This window comes from Mytilus trossulus, chromosome 12 (assembly GCF_036588685.1).
Source record: "Mytilus trossulus isolate FHL-02 chromosome 12, PNRI_Mtr1.1.1.hap1, whole genome shotgun sequence".
Classification (NCBI taxonomy): Eukaryota; Metazoa; Mollusca; class Bivalvia; order Mytilida; family Mytilidae; genus Mytilus; species Mytilus trossulus.
Genome location: NC_086384.1, coordinates 20,639,484 through 20,659,486, shown reverse-complemented (window position 1 = coordinate 20,659,486; position 20,003 = coordinate 20,639,484). Strand labels below are relative to the sequence as shown.

At 29.6% G+C, this 20,003-nt stretch overlaps 1 protein-coding gene across 1 annotated transcript in view; it reads right to left on the bottom strand.

Moving 5' to 3' along the window:
* The window catches only part of LOC134692295 (uncharacterized), a 100,218-nt gene that overhangs the window by 41,196 nt on the left and 39,019 nt on the right, over positions 1-20,003 (bottom strand). Inside the window, exon 3 of the mRNA XM_063552745.1 lies at positions 2,325-2,395. Within this exon, the coding sequence (XP_063408815.1) occupies positions 2,325-2,395 (71 nt within the window). The remainder of the gene's footprint in view (positions 1-2,324; positions 2,396-20,003) is intronic.

The window sequence follows — 20,003 nt, the reverse complement described above, 5'->3', positions numbered from 1 at the left end:
AAAATATTGCCAGAACACAAATAGTATTTAATCAAGCGTATGATATTATGTAAAGATATATATTTTGCCGATTTGTGATTTACTATCATGATTGCATTTGAAAATTCAAGGAGAAATCCTTCTTTTTCATAAGTTAAATAATGGAACGCGGAGATAACTACTTGGTTCTGAACTACATTATCTCTATGCGATTGTAACTTTTAAATGCAATAGTTACAATCTTAAAATTCAAATTTCCTGATTTATGAGTGCAATAACTGAAAAGATAATGAATGAAAATCGTCACAATGTCTGCTCTATTGATATAAAGTAAGCATTTAAATAAGGCTTAACCATGTAAAGAAGTAATGCCTCAATTATAGCCTGTTGTATGTAATTGGTTAATTTTCTATGACTTAAAGACATTGTAAGGAATTAAATTCCGATATTCTTTAATTGACATGATTTGAACAAGTCAATCGAATGTCAATTTTTTTATATACCAGAAATACAGACAGGAAAGATACCACCAGACTGTTTGCAATTATGTCTTTCTTATATAATTGTATCTTATCTGTAATCGCTAGATGATGACGATAAACGTTTGTAACAACCTTTACTGGCTGTATAGTTCTTGCACGCCAGATGATAAAATACATATAAAAGTTTAATGTGTTTTTCGCGTACTTTCTGTTTGGAAACGAGTGTTTTTACGCACAAAATCAGGTAATGCTTATCTTCACTTATATTTATGATCAGATGTAAGGTATACATCAACAAATTCAAACAGTCAACCGAAGACAAACATCAGCACAGAGTAACATAAAATTGAGAATGGAAATGGGGAATGTGTAAAAGAGCATATATGATACATAGATGTGTTCACGATTTGTCATACTTTGAATCGTTCTGAGTATGATTTCACATTTACAATTACAGCATTTGTTTCAATCCAAGGTAATTAGGAGATTATAACTGCGTTGTATTTCAAGCTCCGACGGCATCAATTGGTGATTTGATGGTCGTAAATAAAGTTTACTGTCGACGCGTTAGCGGAGACAAAAAATGGGTATTTACGGCCATCAAATCCCCAGTTGATGCCGTCGGAGCTTATAAAACTACAATATTGTTATCTCCATTCAAATGAAACCGACAGAAAACAGCATATACATATGTATTTAAAATCTGTCATATTCGTCTTCGTTTCCGCGTACGTCCCATAGCATCAATTGTCCATTCAAAAAGAACGTTTCAAAGGTTGTAGCATTAAAATAAAGGTTTCCTGTAGTAGGGATATAGGTTTTGCGCATTGACGAGGGTAGTACCATGACATATAGTTGTTTTATATAGTTGTTTTATATATATATATAGATAATTATGTCACACACTTTACTGCTGGTGGACGTTTCGTCCCCGAGGGTATAACCAGCCAAGAAGTCAATACTTCTGTGTTGACACGAATACCAATAATGTGGTCATTTTATAAATTTCCTGTTTACAAAACTTTGAATATTTCGTAAAAACTACGGATTTTCTTTTCCCAGACATAGATTACCTTAGCCGTATTTGGCCCAACCTTTTTGAATCCTCAATGCTCTTCAACTTTTTACTTGTTTGGCTTTATAAATATTTTGATATGAGCTTCACTGATGAGTCTTATGTAGATGAAACGCGCGTCTGGCGTATTTAATTATAATCCTGGTACCTTTGATAACTATTTACTGTTATGTCATATTCAAAGTTTACATTAAGATGCATGGCTGATATTTCGAGAATCACGAATAATCATTTTTATATTGTTAACAATTGTATCTATCTTTCGCTAGAGTTATAGCATTTTAATCAGACTGTGTGTAATGTCCTTACGCAAAAATCTGTTCGATGAGAGCTGATTGATTTATAGTTTGTAATACATGATTTATCTATGATAGTTATTGGCTGTGAACTACCGACGAAATTGGTTGACTAATTTATGTTTTAAAACTAGCTGAACATCCACTAGTATGAACGTTGTGTATAGTTCGGTTTTATTGAAAAATTGAGTGAGCAATCCAAAAAGACAGAACAGGTTAAAATGGCAATAACAGAGATTCAGAAGCCAACACTTTGTGAACATATATTCAACACAAATGAGATTACAATTCTAACAAACACACACATTTTTCAAAAAATTACGTCAACAACAGAAAAACTGTGACCATTAATACTATAGTGTGTCTAAAGTCGTTTTTTTAATTGTTTTTTACAGACCTAATATGTCAATATAAAATAAGAAGTTATGATATGATTTCAAATTAGACAACTTTCCAACAGCTACCAAACTTCATAGGTGTTAGCATACTTGCCTTATCTTTGTGAATATGTTTCCTGATTGCACTGAAGCCAGTGGCCAGTAGTCCAGCAAAAACACCAAAGCCTATAATTAACCAGGACATTTCAATGTTAGTTATAGTTCCCACAAGGCCTTTGGTTGCCGTCAGAGTTTTGTTGATCCCATACACGAGGTTATAACAATTTGTTGTATTTCGTATATATCCATTGACTCCCATTGTCAGTTTAGATGGTAATTCGTAGATGATAATAAGTTAGTAACAAGTTGGAAATGGTCAACGACGACACGGTGTCAAATTCAAACAAATATCTCGAAAACGCGTATTGTTGAAATGATATGATATCATTTGACAATTATGGTTTTTTTGTTGTTGTTTTTTTATATCTAATTCAAAAGGATGATTATTTTTTTATTCTGACCTACAGTATCAACTATAAAATTGATAATGAGAATATCCCGTAACACCTGATGTTATCTTATTTTTATATCACCTGTAGACTAATTGATTGGCGTATATTGTAGCTAGTAGAATCATTGGATATACATGTCTACGATATCAATGATGAAAGTGGCATTAGGATTTCGCTAGTTCAAGAATAAAGTTTTGGTATTGCATTGTTAATTTCTTAAAATGCAGCTTTCCCATGGTGTCTCGATTATTTAATAAGAAATTGACAAAGAAATTGTTCATTTAGAGTGAAATGCGGAATTTCGAAATTTGCCTTATAAACACTCTTCACCAGTGTTCAAATGAAGAGGATATACATAGTAGTTATATATAAGGGTATACGACGATTAGAAACACCAATATCGTTTAGTTAGCAATATTAGGACACAGCTAGAAAACAGGTAAACTAATGTTCTTATTTATAACAAAACAATTTACGAAAAAACAGAAAACGGGAGATAACCGCTAATATGCTCACAACTTGAGAAAGGTACATAAAGAATACTACTTGATTATTAATGTGTGTTATTCCTACATTTAATAGTGGTGTAGCAGCACAACATATGAACACACTGCAAAATATTTCGCAAACGGCTTACACAGCAGAACGGTTCAAATCACACAATAACAACTACTTACAAATATGATATAAGAGTTCTCGCTTTTACGAACAGTAACTTCAAACTCAATTGCAACTAATAAATAAACTATTTTCACCCATACTAAAAAAGGGACGAAAGATACCAAAGGGACAGTCAAACTCATAAATCTGAAACAAACTGACAACGCCATGGCTAAAAAAGAAAAAGACAAACAGAAAAACAATAGTACACATGACACAACATATAAAACTAAAGAATAACCAACACGAACCCAACCAAAAACTAGGGGTGATCTCAGGTACTCCGGAAGGGTAAGCAGATCCTGCTCCACATGTGGCACCCGTCGTGTTGCTAAAGTATCAATCAGTACACATTTAACAGTTCAAGTGTAAAGACGTCATACAGAGTCAGAAGTGGACTTTGGTAAAGAATTTCCCTAGCATGGAGGCCAAAATAAAGGTCTCGTTAATGTCACTGATAAAGAAAATATATTGACGAGATCGAGTACTGGATGATAAGTTGATTCTCTCCGTAATATATTAAGTTCGCCTTTAAAAGATACAAAATTTATTTCAATGACGCTCGGGTAGCAGTTTTACTGGAAGACAACTACTTGAAGTATCACAAATCATCATCAAGTTGACCAACACCACAAAGTCTATAAATATATATACATAATGCATCCACGCATACAGTAGTCGCATGCAACTTTTTGTGATGTACTATAACTTGAAAAGGGATCGTATAAGTTGATTAAAAACATTACTTTTTTTTATAATAATATCAAAGGATATTCTGATGGGTAACTATAAATGTCAATTAGTTGAATTGTTTTTTTTAATTTTGTTTATTACTTTAATTTAGAATTCCTTCATCTATTCGTTCATTTTCAATTTCTGTTTTATTTTCTTATTGATTCTAAACATCTCTACATAGACCATACTGTGTCAGTACACCTGTTTATATTATACAAATATAGCCTTTGTATGAGGTCGATACAAGGATATATTGACATGAAATAAGTATATTGACTGAGGACGAAGTCCGAGGTCGATATACTCCTTTGGGTCGATATATCCTGTATTGACCTCATACAAAGGCTATATTTGTTATATTATTAATTTCAGAACATTATCACTATGCATATTTGAATCAAAATCGTCATTTGATTTTATTTGAAAGATATCATATTGTGTCCTTGACAATAACAACATATATTAAATGTTATTTATATTTAATTGTTTTGTTTGTTTGCCATCTTATGTATTTAAAGATTATTTTCGTCAATTAATCTATCACAGATATCATTTGTTTCAAAACGTTTAACGATATCCTGAAATTCATTACATGACGTCACAAAGTAAATCAGTTTTTAAATATTCTAAAAAAAACACCTTGCAATATGCTCTGTGCAATGTGCTTTTTGCTATCCGTCGTTTTCTCTCTACCTTCGAAAATATAGTTAACATGTGACTATCCCTAAACGAATCAAATTTGTTAAAATATACTTATTAATAATATAACCTATTACAACATGGAGTTGTGTAATACTAAAAAGATAAATAGTTATATTCTTTCTAGATATCTGGACTCTTTAAACATATACATCTTAAACATTGAATTCATTCGGTTGTTTTTTTACTTTTCACAACGTGTGGGTATTTAATCTTCTGAAGGTATTTTGTAAAATAGTCCCATAATCTTTTATAACAAATCTGAAATATGTTAATGTATTTTTCTATCATTTCAAGGTATAAGCTGAAACATTTGTTGTTATGTCAAGGATATAGATCGAACATGTCTTATAATGTCAAGGATATAGATCGAACATTTCTTATTATGTCAAGGAAATAGATTGAACCGAACATCAAGGATATATATCGAACATTTCTTATTATGTCAAGGATATAGATCGAACATGTCTTATTATGTCAAGGATATAGATCGAACATTTCTTATTATGTCAAGGATATAGATCGAACCGAACATGGGTTATTATGTCAAGGATATATATCGAACATTTCTTATTATGTCAAGGATATAGATCGAACATTTCTTATTATGTCAAGGATATAAATCGAACATGTCTCATTATGTCAAGGATTTAGATCGAACATTTCTTATTATGTCAAGGATATAAATCGAACATTTCTTATTATTTCAAGGATATAGATCGAACATTCTTATTATGTCAAGGATATAAATCGAACATTTCTTATTATGTCAAGGATATAGATCGAACATTTCTTATTATGTCAAGGATATAGATCGAACATTTCTTATTATGTCAAGGATATAGATCGAACATGTCTTATTATGTCAAGGATATAGATCAAACATTTCTTATTATGTCAAGGATATAGATCGAACCTTTCTTATTATGTCAAGGATATAAATCCAACATTTCTTATTATGTCAAGGATATATATCGAACATTTCTTATTATGTCAAGGATATTGATCGAACCGAACATGTCTTATTATGTCAAGGATATATATTGAACATTTCTTATTATGTCAAGGATATAGATCAAACATTTCTTATTATGTCAAGGATATAGATCGAACATTTCTTATTATGTCAAGGATATAGATCGAACATGTCTTATTATGTCAAGGATATAGATCAAACATGTCTTATTATGTCAAGGATATAGATCGAACATTTCTTATTATGTCAAGGATATAGATCGAACATGTCTTATTATGTCAAGGATATAGATCAAACATGTCTTATTATGTCAAGGATATAGATCGAACATGTCTTATTATGTCAAGGATATAGATCGAACATTTCTTATTATGTCAAGGATATAGATCGAACCGAACATGTCTTATTATGTCAAGGATATATATCGAACATTTCTTATTATGTCAAGGATATAGATCGAACATTTCTTATTATGTCAAGGATATAAATCGAACATGTCTCATTATGTCAAGGATTTAGATCGAACATTTTAAATTATGTCAAGGAAATAGATCGAACATTTCTTATTATGTCAAGGATATAAATCGAACATTTCTTATTATGTCAAGGATATAGATCGAACATTCTTATTATGTCAAGGATATAAATCGAACATTCCTTATTATGTCAAGGATATAGATCGAACATTTCTTATTATGTCAAGGATATAGATCGAACATTTCTTATTATGTCAAGGATATAGATCGAACATGTCTTATTATGTCAAGGATATAGATCAAACATTTCTTATTATGTCAAGGATATAGATCGAACCTTTCTTATTATGTCAAGGATATAAATCCAACATTTCTTATTATGTCAAGGATATATATCGAACATTTCTTATTATGTCAAGGATATAGATCGAACCGAACATGTCTTATTATGTCAAGGATATATATCGAACATTTCTTATTATGTCAAGGATATAGATCGAACATTTCTTATTATGTCAAGGATATAGATCGAACATTTCTTATTATGTCAAGGATATAGATTGAACATTTCTCATTATGTCAAGGATATAGATCGAACATTTCTTATTATGTCAAGGATATAGATCGAACATGTCTTATTATGTCAAGGATATAGATCGAACATTTCTTACTATGTCAAGAATATAGATCGAACATGTCTTATTATGTCAAGGATATAGATCGAACATTTCTTATTATGTCAAGGATATAGATCAAACATGTCTTATTATGTCAAGGATATAGATCGAACATTTCTTATTATGTCAAGGATATAGATCGAACATGTCTTATTATGTCAAGAATATAGATCGAACATTTCTTACTATGTCAAGAATATAGATCGAACATGTCTTATTATGTCAAGGATATAGATCGAACCTTTCTTATTATGTCAAGGATATAAATCGAACATTTCTTATTATGTCAAGGATATAGATCGAACATTTCTTACTATGTCAAGAATATAGATCGAACATGTCTGATTATGTCAAGGATATAGATCAAATATGTCTTATTATGTCAAGGATATAGATCGGACATTTTTAATTATGTCAAGGATATAGATCGAACATTTCTTATTATGTCAAGGATATAGATCGAACATTTCTTATTATGTCGAGGATATAGATCGAACATGTCTTATTATGTCAAGGATATAGATTGAACATTTCTCATTATGTCAAGGATATAAATCGAACATTTCTTATTACGTCAAGGATATAGATCGAGCATTTCGTCAAAGATATAGATCGAACATTTTTAATTACGTCAAGGATATATATCGAACATGTCTTATTATGTCAAGGATATAGATCGAACATGTCTTATTATGTCAAGGATATAGATCGAGCATTTCGTCAAGGATATAGATCGAGCATTTCGTCAAGGATATAGATCGAACATTTTTAATTATGTCAAGGATATAGATCGAACATTTTTAATTATGTCAAGGATATAGATCGAACATTTTTAAATATGTCAAGGATATAAATCGAACATTTCTTATTATGTCAAGGATATAGATCGAAAATGTCTTATTATGTCAAGGACATAGATCAAATATGTCTTATTATGTCAAGGATATAAATCGAACATTTTTATTATGTCAAGGATATAGATTGAACATTTCTTATTATGTCAAGGATATAGATCGAACATGTCTTGTTATGTCAAGGATATTGATCGAACATTTCTTATATGTCAAGGATATAGATCGAACATTTCTTATTATGTCAAGGATATAGATCGAACATTTCTTATTATGTCAAGGATATAGATCGAACATGTCTTATTATGTCAAGGATATAGATCGAACATGTCTTATTATGTCAAGGATATAGTTCGAACATGTCTTATTATGTCAAGGATATAGATCGAACATGTCTTATTATGTCAAGGATATAGGTTGAACATTTCTTATTATGTCAAGGATATAAATCGAACATTTCTTATTATGTCAAGGATATAGATCGAACATTTCTTATTATGTCAAGGATATAGATCGAACATTTCTTATTATGTCAAGGATATAGATCGAACATGTCTTATTATGTCAAGGATATAGATCAAACATTTCTTATTATGTCAAGGATATAGATCGAACCTTTCTTATTATGTCAAGGATATAAATCCAACATTTCTTATTATGTCAAGGATATATATCGAACATTTCTTATTATGTCAAGGATATATATCGAACATTTCTTATTATGTCAAGGATATAGATCGAACCGAACATGTCTTATTACGTCAAGGATATATATCGAACATTTCTTATTATGTCAAGGATATAGATCGAACATTTCTTATTATGTCAAGGATATAGATCGAACATTTCTTATTATGTCAAGGATATAGATCGAACATGTCTTATTATGTCAAGGATATAAATCGAACATTTCTTATTATGTCAAGGATATAGATCGAACATGTCTTATTATGTCAAGGATATAGATCGAACATTTCTTATTATGTCAAGGATATAGATCGAACATGTCTTATTATGTCAAGGATATAGATCAAACATGTCTTATTATGTCAAGGATATAGATCGAACCTTTCTTATTATGTCAAGGATATAAATCGAACATTTCTTATTATGTCAAGGATATAGATCGAACATTTCTTACTATGTCAAGAATATAGATCGAACATGTCTTATTATGTCAAGGATATAGATCAAATATGTCTTATTATGTCAAGGATATAGATCATACATTTTTAATTATGTCAAGGATATAGATCGAACATTTCTTATTATGTCAAGGATATAGATCGAACATTTCTTATTATGTCGAGGATATAGATCGAACATGTCTTATTATGTCAAGGATATAGATTGAACATTTCTCATTATGTCAAGGATATAAATCGAACATTTCTTATTACGTCAAGGATATAGATCGAGCATTTCGTCAAAGATATAGATCGAACATTTTTAATTACGTCAAGGATATATATCGAACATGTCTTATTATGTCAAGGATATAGATCGAACATGTCTTATTATGTCAAGGATATAGATCGAGCATTTCGTCAAGGATATAGATCGAGCATTTCGTCAAGGATATAGATCGAACATTTTTAATTATGTCAAGGATATAGATCGAACATTTTTAATTATGTCAAGGATATAGATCGAACATCTTTAAATATGTCAAGGATATAAATCAAACATTTCTTATTATGTCAAGGACATAGATCAAATATGTCTTATTATGTCAAGGATATAAATCGAACATTTCTTATTATGTCAAGGATATAGATCGAACATGTCTTATTATGTCAAGGATATAGATCGAACATTTCTTATTATGTCAAGGATATAGATCGAACATGTCTTGTTATGTCAAGGATATTGATCGAACATTTCTTATATGTCAAGGATATAGATCGAACATGTCTTATTATGTCAAGGATATAGATCGAACATGTCTTATTATGTCAAGGATATAGATCGAACCTTTCTTATTATGTCAAGGATATAGATCGAACATTTCTTATTATGTCAAGGATATAGATCGAACATTTCTTATTATGTCAAGGATATAGATCGAACATGTCTTGTTATGTCAAGGATATAGATTGAACATTTCTTATTATGTCAAGGATATAAATCGAACATTTCTTATTATGTCAAGGATATAGATCAAACATTTTTTATTATGTCAAGGATATAGATCAAACATGTCTTATTATGTCAAGGATATAGATCGAGCATTTCGTCAAGGATATAGATCGAACATTTTTAATTATGTCAAGGATATAGATCGAACATTTTCAATTATGTCAAGGATATAGATCGAACATTTCTTATTATGTCAAGGATATAGATCGAACATGTCTTATTATGTCAAGGATATAGATCGAACATTTTTTATTATGTCAAGGATATAAATCGAACATGTCTTATTATGTCAAGGATATAAATCGAACATTTTTAATTATGTCAAGGATATAGATCGAACATTTTGAATCATGTCAAGGATATAGATTGAACATTTCTTATTATGTGAAGGATATAAATCGAACATTTCTTATTAAGTCAAGGATATAGATCGAACATTTCTTACTATATCAAGGATATAAATCGAACATGTCTTATTATGTCAAGGATATAGATCAAACATGTCTTATTATGTCAAGGATATAGATTGAACATGTCTTATTATGTCAAGGATATAGATTGAACATTTCTAATTATGTCAAGGATGTAGATCGAACATTTCTTATTATGTCATGGATATAAATCGAACATTTTTAATTATGTCAAGGATGTTGATCGAACATTTTTAATTATGTCAAGGATATAGATCGAACATGTCTTATTATGTCAAGGATATAGATCGAACATTTCTTATTATGTCAAGGATATAGATCGAACATTTCTTATTATGTCAAGGATATAGATCGAACATGTCTTATTATGTCAAGGATATAGATCGAACATTTATCATTATGTCAAGGATATAAATCGAACGTTTCTTATTATGTCAAGGATATGGATCAAACATTTCTTATTATGTCAAGGATATAAATCGAACATTTCTTATTATGTCAAGGATATAGATCGAACATTTCTTATTATGTCAAGGATATAGATCGAACATTTCTTATTATGTCAAGGATATAGATCGAACATGTCTTATTATGTCAAGGATATAGATCAAACATTTCTTATTATGTCAAGGATATAGATCGAACCTTTCTTATTCTGTCAAGGATATAAATCCAACATTTCTTATTATGTCAAGGATATATATCGAACATTTCTTATTATGTCAAGGATATATATCGAACATTTCTTATTATGTCAAGGATATATATCGAACATTTCTTATTATGTCAAGGATATAGATCGAACCGAACATGTCTTATTATGTCAAGGATATATATCGAACATTTCTTATTATGTCAAGGATATAGATCGAACATTTCTTATTATGTCAAGGATATAGATCGAACATTTCTTATTATGTCAAGGATATAGATCGAACATGTCTTATTATGTCAAGGATATAGATCAAACATGTCTTATTATGTCAAGGATATAGATCGAACATTTCTTATTATGTCAAGGATATAGATCGAACCTTTCTTATTATGTCAAGGATATAAATCGAACATTTCTTATTATGTCAAGGATATAGATCGAACATTTCTTACTATGTCAAGAATATAGATCGAACATAACTTATTATGTCAAGGATATAGATCAAATATGTCTTATTATGTCAAGGATATAGATCGGACATTTTTAATTATGTCAAGGATATAGATCGAACATTTCTTATTATGTCAAGGATATAGATCGAACATTTCTTATTATGTCAAGGATATAGATCGAACATTTCTTATTATGTCAAGGATATAGATCGAACATGTCTTATTATGTCAAGGATATAGATCGAACATGTCTTATTATGTCAAGGATATAGATCGAACATGTCTTATTATGTCAAGGATATAGATCGAACATGTCTTATTATGTCAAGGATATAGATTGAACATTTCTTATTATGTCAAGGATATAAATCGAACATTTCTTATTATGTCAAGGATATAGATCAAACATTTTTTATTATGTCAAGGATATAGATCAAACATGTCTTATTATGTCAAGGATATAGATCGAGCATTTCGTCAAGGATATAGATCGAACATTTTTAATTATGTCAAGGATATAGATCGAACATTTTCAATTATGTCAAGGATATAGATCGAACATTTCTTATTATGTCAAGGATATAGATCGAACATTTTTTATTATGTCAAGGATATAAATCGAACATGTCTTATTATGTCAAGGATATAAATCGAACATTTTTAATTATGTCAAGGATATAGATCGAACATTTTGAATCATGTCAAGGATATAGATTGAACATTTCTTATTATGTCAAGGATATAAATCGAACATTTCTTATTAAGTCAAGGATATAGATCGGACATTTTTAATTATGTCAAGGATATAGATCGAACATTTCTTATTATGTCAAGGATATAGATCGAACATTTCTAATTATGTCGAGGATATAGATCGAACATGTCTTATTATGTCAAGGATATAGATTGAACATTTCTCATTATGTCAAGGATATAAATCGAACATTTCTTATTACGTCAAGGATATAGATCGAGCATTTCGTCAAAGATATAGATCGAACATTTCTTATTATGTCGAGGATATAGATCGAACATGTCTTATTATGTCAAGGATATAGATTGAACATTTCTCATTATGTCAAGGATATAAATCGAACATTTCTTATTACGTCAAGGATATAGATCGAGCATTTCGTCAAAGATATAGATCGAACATTTTTAATTACGTCAAGGATATATATCGAACATGTCTTATTATGTCAAGGATATAGATCGAACATGTCTTATTATGTCAAGGATATAGATCGAGCATTTCGTCAAGGATATAGATCGAACATTTTTAATTATGTCAAGGATATAGATCGAACATTTTTAAATATGTCAAGGATATAAATCGAACATTTCTTATTATGTCAAGGATATAGATCGAAAATGTCTTGTTATGTCAAGGACATAGATCAAATATGTCTTATTATGTCAAGGATATAAATCGAACATTTCTTATTATGTCAAGGATATAGATCGAACATGTCTTATTATGTCAAGGATATAGATTGAACATTTCTTATTATGTCAAGGATATAAATCGAACATTTCTTATTATGTCAAGGATATAGATCAAACATTTTTTATTATGTCAAGGATATAGATCAAACATGTCTTATTATGTCAAGGATATAGATCGAGCATTTCGTCAAGGATATAGATCGAACATTTTTAATTATGTCAAGGATATAGATCGAACATTTTCAATTATGTCAAGGATATAGATCGAACATTTCTTATTATGTCAAGGATATAGATCGAACATGTCTTATTATGTCAAGGATATAGATCGAACATTTTTTATTATGTCAAGGATATAAATCGAACATGTCTTATTATGTCAAGGATATAAATCGAACATTTTTAATTATGTCAAGGATATAGATCGAACATTTTGAATCATGTCAAGGATATAGATTGAACATTTCTTATTATGTCAAGGATATAAATCGAACATTTCTTATTAAGTCAAGGATATAGATCGAACATTTCTTACTATATCAAGGATATAAATCGAACATGTCTTATTATGTCAAGGATATAGATCAAACATGTCTTATTATGTCAAGGATATAGATTGAACATGTCTTATTATGTCAAGGATATAGATTGAACATTTCTAATTATGTCAAGGATATAGATCGAACATTTCTTATTATGTCATGGATATAAATCGAACATTTTTAATTATGTCAAGGATGTTGATCGAACATTTTTAATTATGTCAAGGATATAGATCGAACATTTCTTATTATGTCAAGGATATAGATCGAACATTTCTTATTATGTCAAGGATATAGATCGAACATGTCTTATTATGTCAAGGATATAAATCGAACATTTATCATTATGTCAAGGATATAAATCGAACGTTTCTTATTATGTCAAGGATATGGATCGAACATTTCTTACTGTGGATTCATTATTTTTCGTGAAATACCAATTTTCGTGGACTTCGTGGGTACAGGAAAACCACGAATTTGAATGTTCCACAAATTGCTAATTTTCTGTATGATTAAATGCAGACTTTTGGAAAACCACGAAATCAAATATTCACGAAAATGCAAGTTTTTCTAAATCCACGAAAATTGGTACCCACGAAAATAAATGAATCCACAGTATTATGTGAAGGATAAAGATCGGACATGTCTTATTATGTCAAGGATATATATCGAACATGTCTTATTATGTCAAGGATATAGATCGAACATTTCTTATTATGTCAAGGATATAGATCGAACATTTCTTATTATGTCAAGGATATAGATCGAACATGTCTTATTATGTCAAGGATATAGATCGAACATTTATCATTATGTCAAGGATATAAATCGAACGTTTCTTATTATGTCAAGGATATGGATCAAACATTTCTTATTATGTCAAGGATATAAATCGAACATTTCTTATTATGTCAAGGATATAGATCGAACATGTCTTATTATGTCAAGGATATAGATCAAACATTTCTTATTATGTCAAGGATATAGATCGAACCTTTCTTATTATGTCAAGGATATAAATCCAACATTTCTTATTATGTCAAGGATATATATCGAACATTTCTTATTATGTCAAGGATATATATCGAACATTTCTTATTATGTCAAGGATATATATCGAACATTTCTTATTATGTCAAGGATATAGATCGAACCGAACATGTCTTATTATGTCAAGGATATATATCGAACATTTCTTATTATGTCAAGGATATAGATCGAACATTTCTTATTATGTCAAGGATATAGATCGAACATTTCTTATTATGTCAAGGATATAGATCGAACATGTCTTATTATGTCAAGGATATAGATCAAACATGTCTTATTATGTCAAGGATATAGATCGAACATTTCTTATTATGTCAAGGATATAGATCGAACATGTCTTATTATGTCAAGGATATAGATCAAACATGTCTTATTATGTCAAGGATATAGATCGAACCTTTCTTATTATGTCAAGGATATAAATCGAACATTTCTTATTATGTCAAGGATATAGATCGAACATTTCTTACTATGTCAAGAATATAGATCGAACATAACTTATTATGTCAAGGATATAGATCAAATATGTCTTATTATGTCAAGGATATAGATCGGACATTTTTAATTATGTCAAGGATATAGATCGAACATTTCTTATTATGTCAAGGATATAGATCGAACATTTCTTATTATGTCGAGGATATAGATCGAACATGTCTTATTATGTCAAGGATATAGATTGAACATTTCTCATTATGTCAAGGATATAAATCGAACATTTCTTATTACGTCAAGGATATAGATCGAGCATTTCGTCAAAGATATAGATCGAACATTTTTAATTACGTCAAGGATATATATCGAACATGTCTTATTATGTCAAGGATATAGATCGAACATGTCTTATTATGTCAAGGATATAGATCGAGCATTTCGTCAAGTATATAGATCGAACATTTTTAATTATGTCAAGGATATAGATCGAACATTTCTAAATATGTCAAGGATATAAATCGAACATTTCTTATTATGTCAAGGATATAGATCGAAAATGTCTTGTTATGTCAAGGACATAGATCAAATATGTCTTATTATGTCAAGGATATAAATCGAACATTTCTTATTATGTCAAGGATATAGATCGAAGATGTCTTGTTATGTCAAGGATATTGATCGAACATTTCTTATATGTCAAGGATATAGATCGAACATTTCTTATTATGTCAAGGATATAGATCGAACATTTCTTATTATGTCAAGGATATAGATCGAACATGTCTTATTATGTCAAGGATATAGATCGAACATGTCTTATTATGTCAAGGATATAGATCGAACATGTCTTGTTATGTCAAGGATATAGATCGAACATGTCTTATTATGTCAAGGATATAGATTGAACATTTCTTATTATGTCAAGGATATAAATCGAACATTTCTTATTATGTCAAGGATATAGATCGAGCATTTCGTCAAGGATATAGATCGAACATTTTTAATTATGTCAAGGATATAGATCGAACATTTTCAATTATGTCAAGGATATAGATCGAACATTTTTTATTATGTCAAGGATATAAATCGAACATGTCTTATTATGTCAAGGAGATAAATCGAACATTTTTAATTATGTCAAGGATATAGATCGAACATTTTGAATCATGTCAAGGATATAGATTGAACATTTCTTATTATGTCAAGGATATAAATCGAACATTTCTTATTAAGTCAAGGATATAGATCGAACATTTCTTACTATATCAAGGATATAAATCGAACATGTCTTATTATGTCAAGGATATAAATCAAACATGTCTTATTATGTCAAGGATATAGATTGAACATGTCTTATTATGTCAAGGATATAGATTGAACATTTCTAATTATGTCAAGGATATAGATCGAACATTTCTTATTATGTCATGGATATAAATCGAACATTTTTAATTATGTCAAGGATGTTGATCGAACATTTTTAATTATGTCAAGGATATAGATCGAACATGTCTTATTATGTCAAGGATATAGATCGAACATTTCTTATTATGTCAAGGATATAGATCGAACATTTCTTATTATGTCAAGGATATAGATCGAACATGTCTTATTATGTCAAGGATATAAATCGAACATTTATCATTATGTCAAGGATATAAATCGAACGTTTCTTATTATGTCAAGGATATGGATCGAACATTTCTTACTGTGGATTCATTATTTTTCGTGAAATACCAATTTTCGTGGACTTCGTGGGTACAGGAAAACCACGAATTTGAATGTTCCACAAATTGCTAATTTTCTGTATGATTAAATGCAGACTTTTGGAAAACCACGAAATCAAATATTCACGAAAATGCAAGTTTTTCTAAATCCACGAAAATTGGTACCCACGAAAATAAATGAATCCACAGTATTATGTGAAGGATAAAGATCGGACATGTCTTATTATGTCAAGGATATATATCGAACATGTCTTATTATGTCAAGGATATAGATCGAACATTTCTTATTATGTCAAGGATATAGATCGAACATTTCTTATTATGTCAAGGATATAGATCGAACATGTCTTATTATGTCAAGGATATAGATCGAACATTTCTTACTATGTCAAGAATATAGATCGAACATGTCTTATTATGTCAAGGATATAGATCGAACCTTTCTTATTATGTCAAGGATATAAATCGAACATTTCTTATTATGTCAAGGATATAGATCGAACATTTCTTACTATGTCAAGAATATAGATCGAACATGTCTGATTATGTCAAGGATATAGATCGAACATTTCTTATTATGTCAAGGATATAGATCGAACATTTCTTATTATGTCGAGGATATAGATCGAACATGTCTTATTATGTCAAGGATATAGATTGAACATTTCTTATTATGTCAAGGATATAAATCGAACATTTCTTATTACGTCAAGGATATAGATCGAGCATTTCGTCAAAGATATAGATCGAACATTTTTAATTACGTCAAGGATATATATCGAACATGTCTTATTATGTCAAGGATATAGATCGAACATGTCTTATTATGTCAAGGATATAGATCGAGCATTTCGTCAAGGATATAGATCGAGCATTTCGTCAAGGATATAGATCGAACATTTTTAATTATGTCAAGGATATAGATCGAACATTTTTAATTATGTCAAGGATATAGATCGAACATTTTTAAATATGTCAAGGATATAAATCGAACATTTCTTATTATGTCAAGGATATAGATCGAAAATGTCTTATTATGTCAAGGACATAGATCAAATATGTCTTATTATGTCAAGGATATAAATCGAACATTTCTTATTATGTCAAGGATATAGATCGAACATGTCTTATTATGTCAAGGATATAGATCGAACATTTCTTATTATGTCAAGGATATAGATCGAACATGTCTTGTTATGTCAAGGATATTGATCGAACATTTCTTATATGTCAAGGATATAGATCGAACATTTCTTATTATGTCAAGGATATAGATCGAACATTTCTTATTATGTCAAGGATATAGATCGAACATGTCTTATTATGTCAAGGATATAGTTCGAACATGTCTTATTATGTCAAGGATATAGATCGAACATGTCTTATTATGTCAAGGATATAGGTTGAACATTTCTTATTATGTCAAGGATATAAATCGAACATTTCTTATTATGTCAAGGATATAGATCGAACATTTCTTATTATGTCAAGGATATAGATCGAACATTTCTTATTATGTCAAGGATATAGATCGAACATGTCTTATTATGTCAAGGATATAGATCAAACATGTCTTATTATGTCAAGGATATAGATCGAACATGTCTTATTATGTCAAGGATATAGATCAAACATTTCTTATTATGTCAAGGATATAGATCGAACCTTTCTTATTATGTCAAGGATATAGATCGAACATTTCTTATTATGTCAAGGATATAGATCGAACATGTCTTATTATGTCAAGGATATAAATCGAACATTTATCATTATGTCAAGGATATAAATCGAACGTTTCTTATTATGTCAAGGATATGGATCGAACATTTCTTACTGTGGATTCATTATTTTTCGTGAAATACCAATTTTCGTGGACTTCGTGGGTACAGGAAAACCACGAATTTGAATGTTCCACAAATTGCTAATTTTCTGTATGATTAAATGCAGACTTTTGGAAAACCACGAAATCAAATATTCACGAAAATGCAAGTTTTTCTAAATCCACGAAAATTGGTACCCACGAAAATAAATGAATCCACAGTATTATGTGAAGGATAAAGATCGGACATGTCTTATTATGTCAAGGATATATATCGAACATGTCTTATTATGTCAAGGATATAGATCGAACATTTCTTATTATGTCAAGGATATAGATCGAACATTTCTTATTATGTCAAGGATATAGATCGAACATGTCTTATTATGTCAAGGATATAGATCGAACATTTCTTACTATGTCAAGAATATAGATCGAACATGTCTTATTATGTCAAGGATATAGATCGAACCTTTCTTATTATGTCAAGGATATAAATCGAACATTTCTTATTATGTCAAGGATATAGATCGAACATTTCTTACTATGTCAAGAATATAGATCGAACATGTCTGATTATGTCAAGGATATAGATCGAACATTTCTTATTATGTCAAGGATATAAATCGAACATTTCTTATTACGTCAAGGATATAGATCGAGCATTTCGTCAAAGATATAGATCGAACATTTTTAATTACGTCAAGGATATATATCGAACATGTCTTATTATGTCAAGGATATAGATCGAACATGTCTTATTATGTCAAGGATATAGATCGAGCATTTCGTCAAGGATATAGATCGAGCATTTCGTCAAGGATATAGATCGAACATTTTTAATTATGTCAAGGATATAGATCGAACATTTTTAATTATGTCAAGGATATAGATCGAATATTTTTAAATATGTCAAGGATATAAATCGAACATTTCTTATTATGTCAAGGATATAGATCGAAAATGTCTTATTATGTCAAGGACATAGATCAAATATGTCTTATTATGTCAAGGATATAAATCGAACATTTCTTATTATGTCAAGGATATAGATCGAACATGTCTTATTATGTCAAGGATATAGATCGAACATTTCTTATTATGTCAAGGATATAGATCGAACATGTCTTGTTATGTCAAGGATATTGATCGAACATTTCTTATATGTCAAGGATATAGATCGAACATTTCTTATTATGTCAAGGATATAGATCGAACATTTCTTATTATGTCAAGGATATAGATCGAACATGTCTTATTATGTCAAGGATATAGATCGAACATGTCTTATTATGTCAAGGATATAGTTCGAACATGTCTTATTATGTCAAGGATATAGATCGAACATGTCTTATTATGTCAAGGATATAGGTTGAACATTTCTTATTATGTCAAGGATATAAATCGAACATTTCTTATTATGTCAAGGATATAGATCGAACATTTCTTATTATGTCAAGGATATAGATCGAACATTTCTTATTATGTCAAGGATATAGATCGAACATGTCT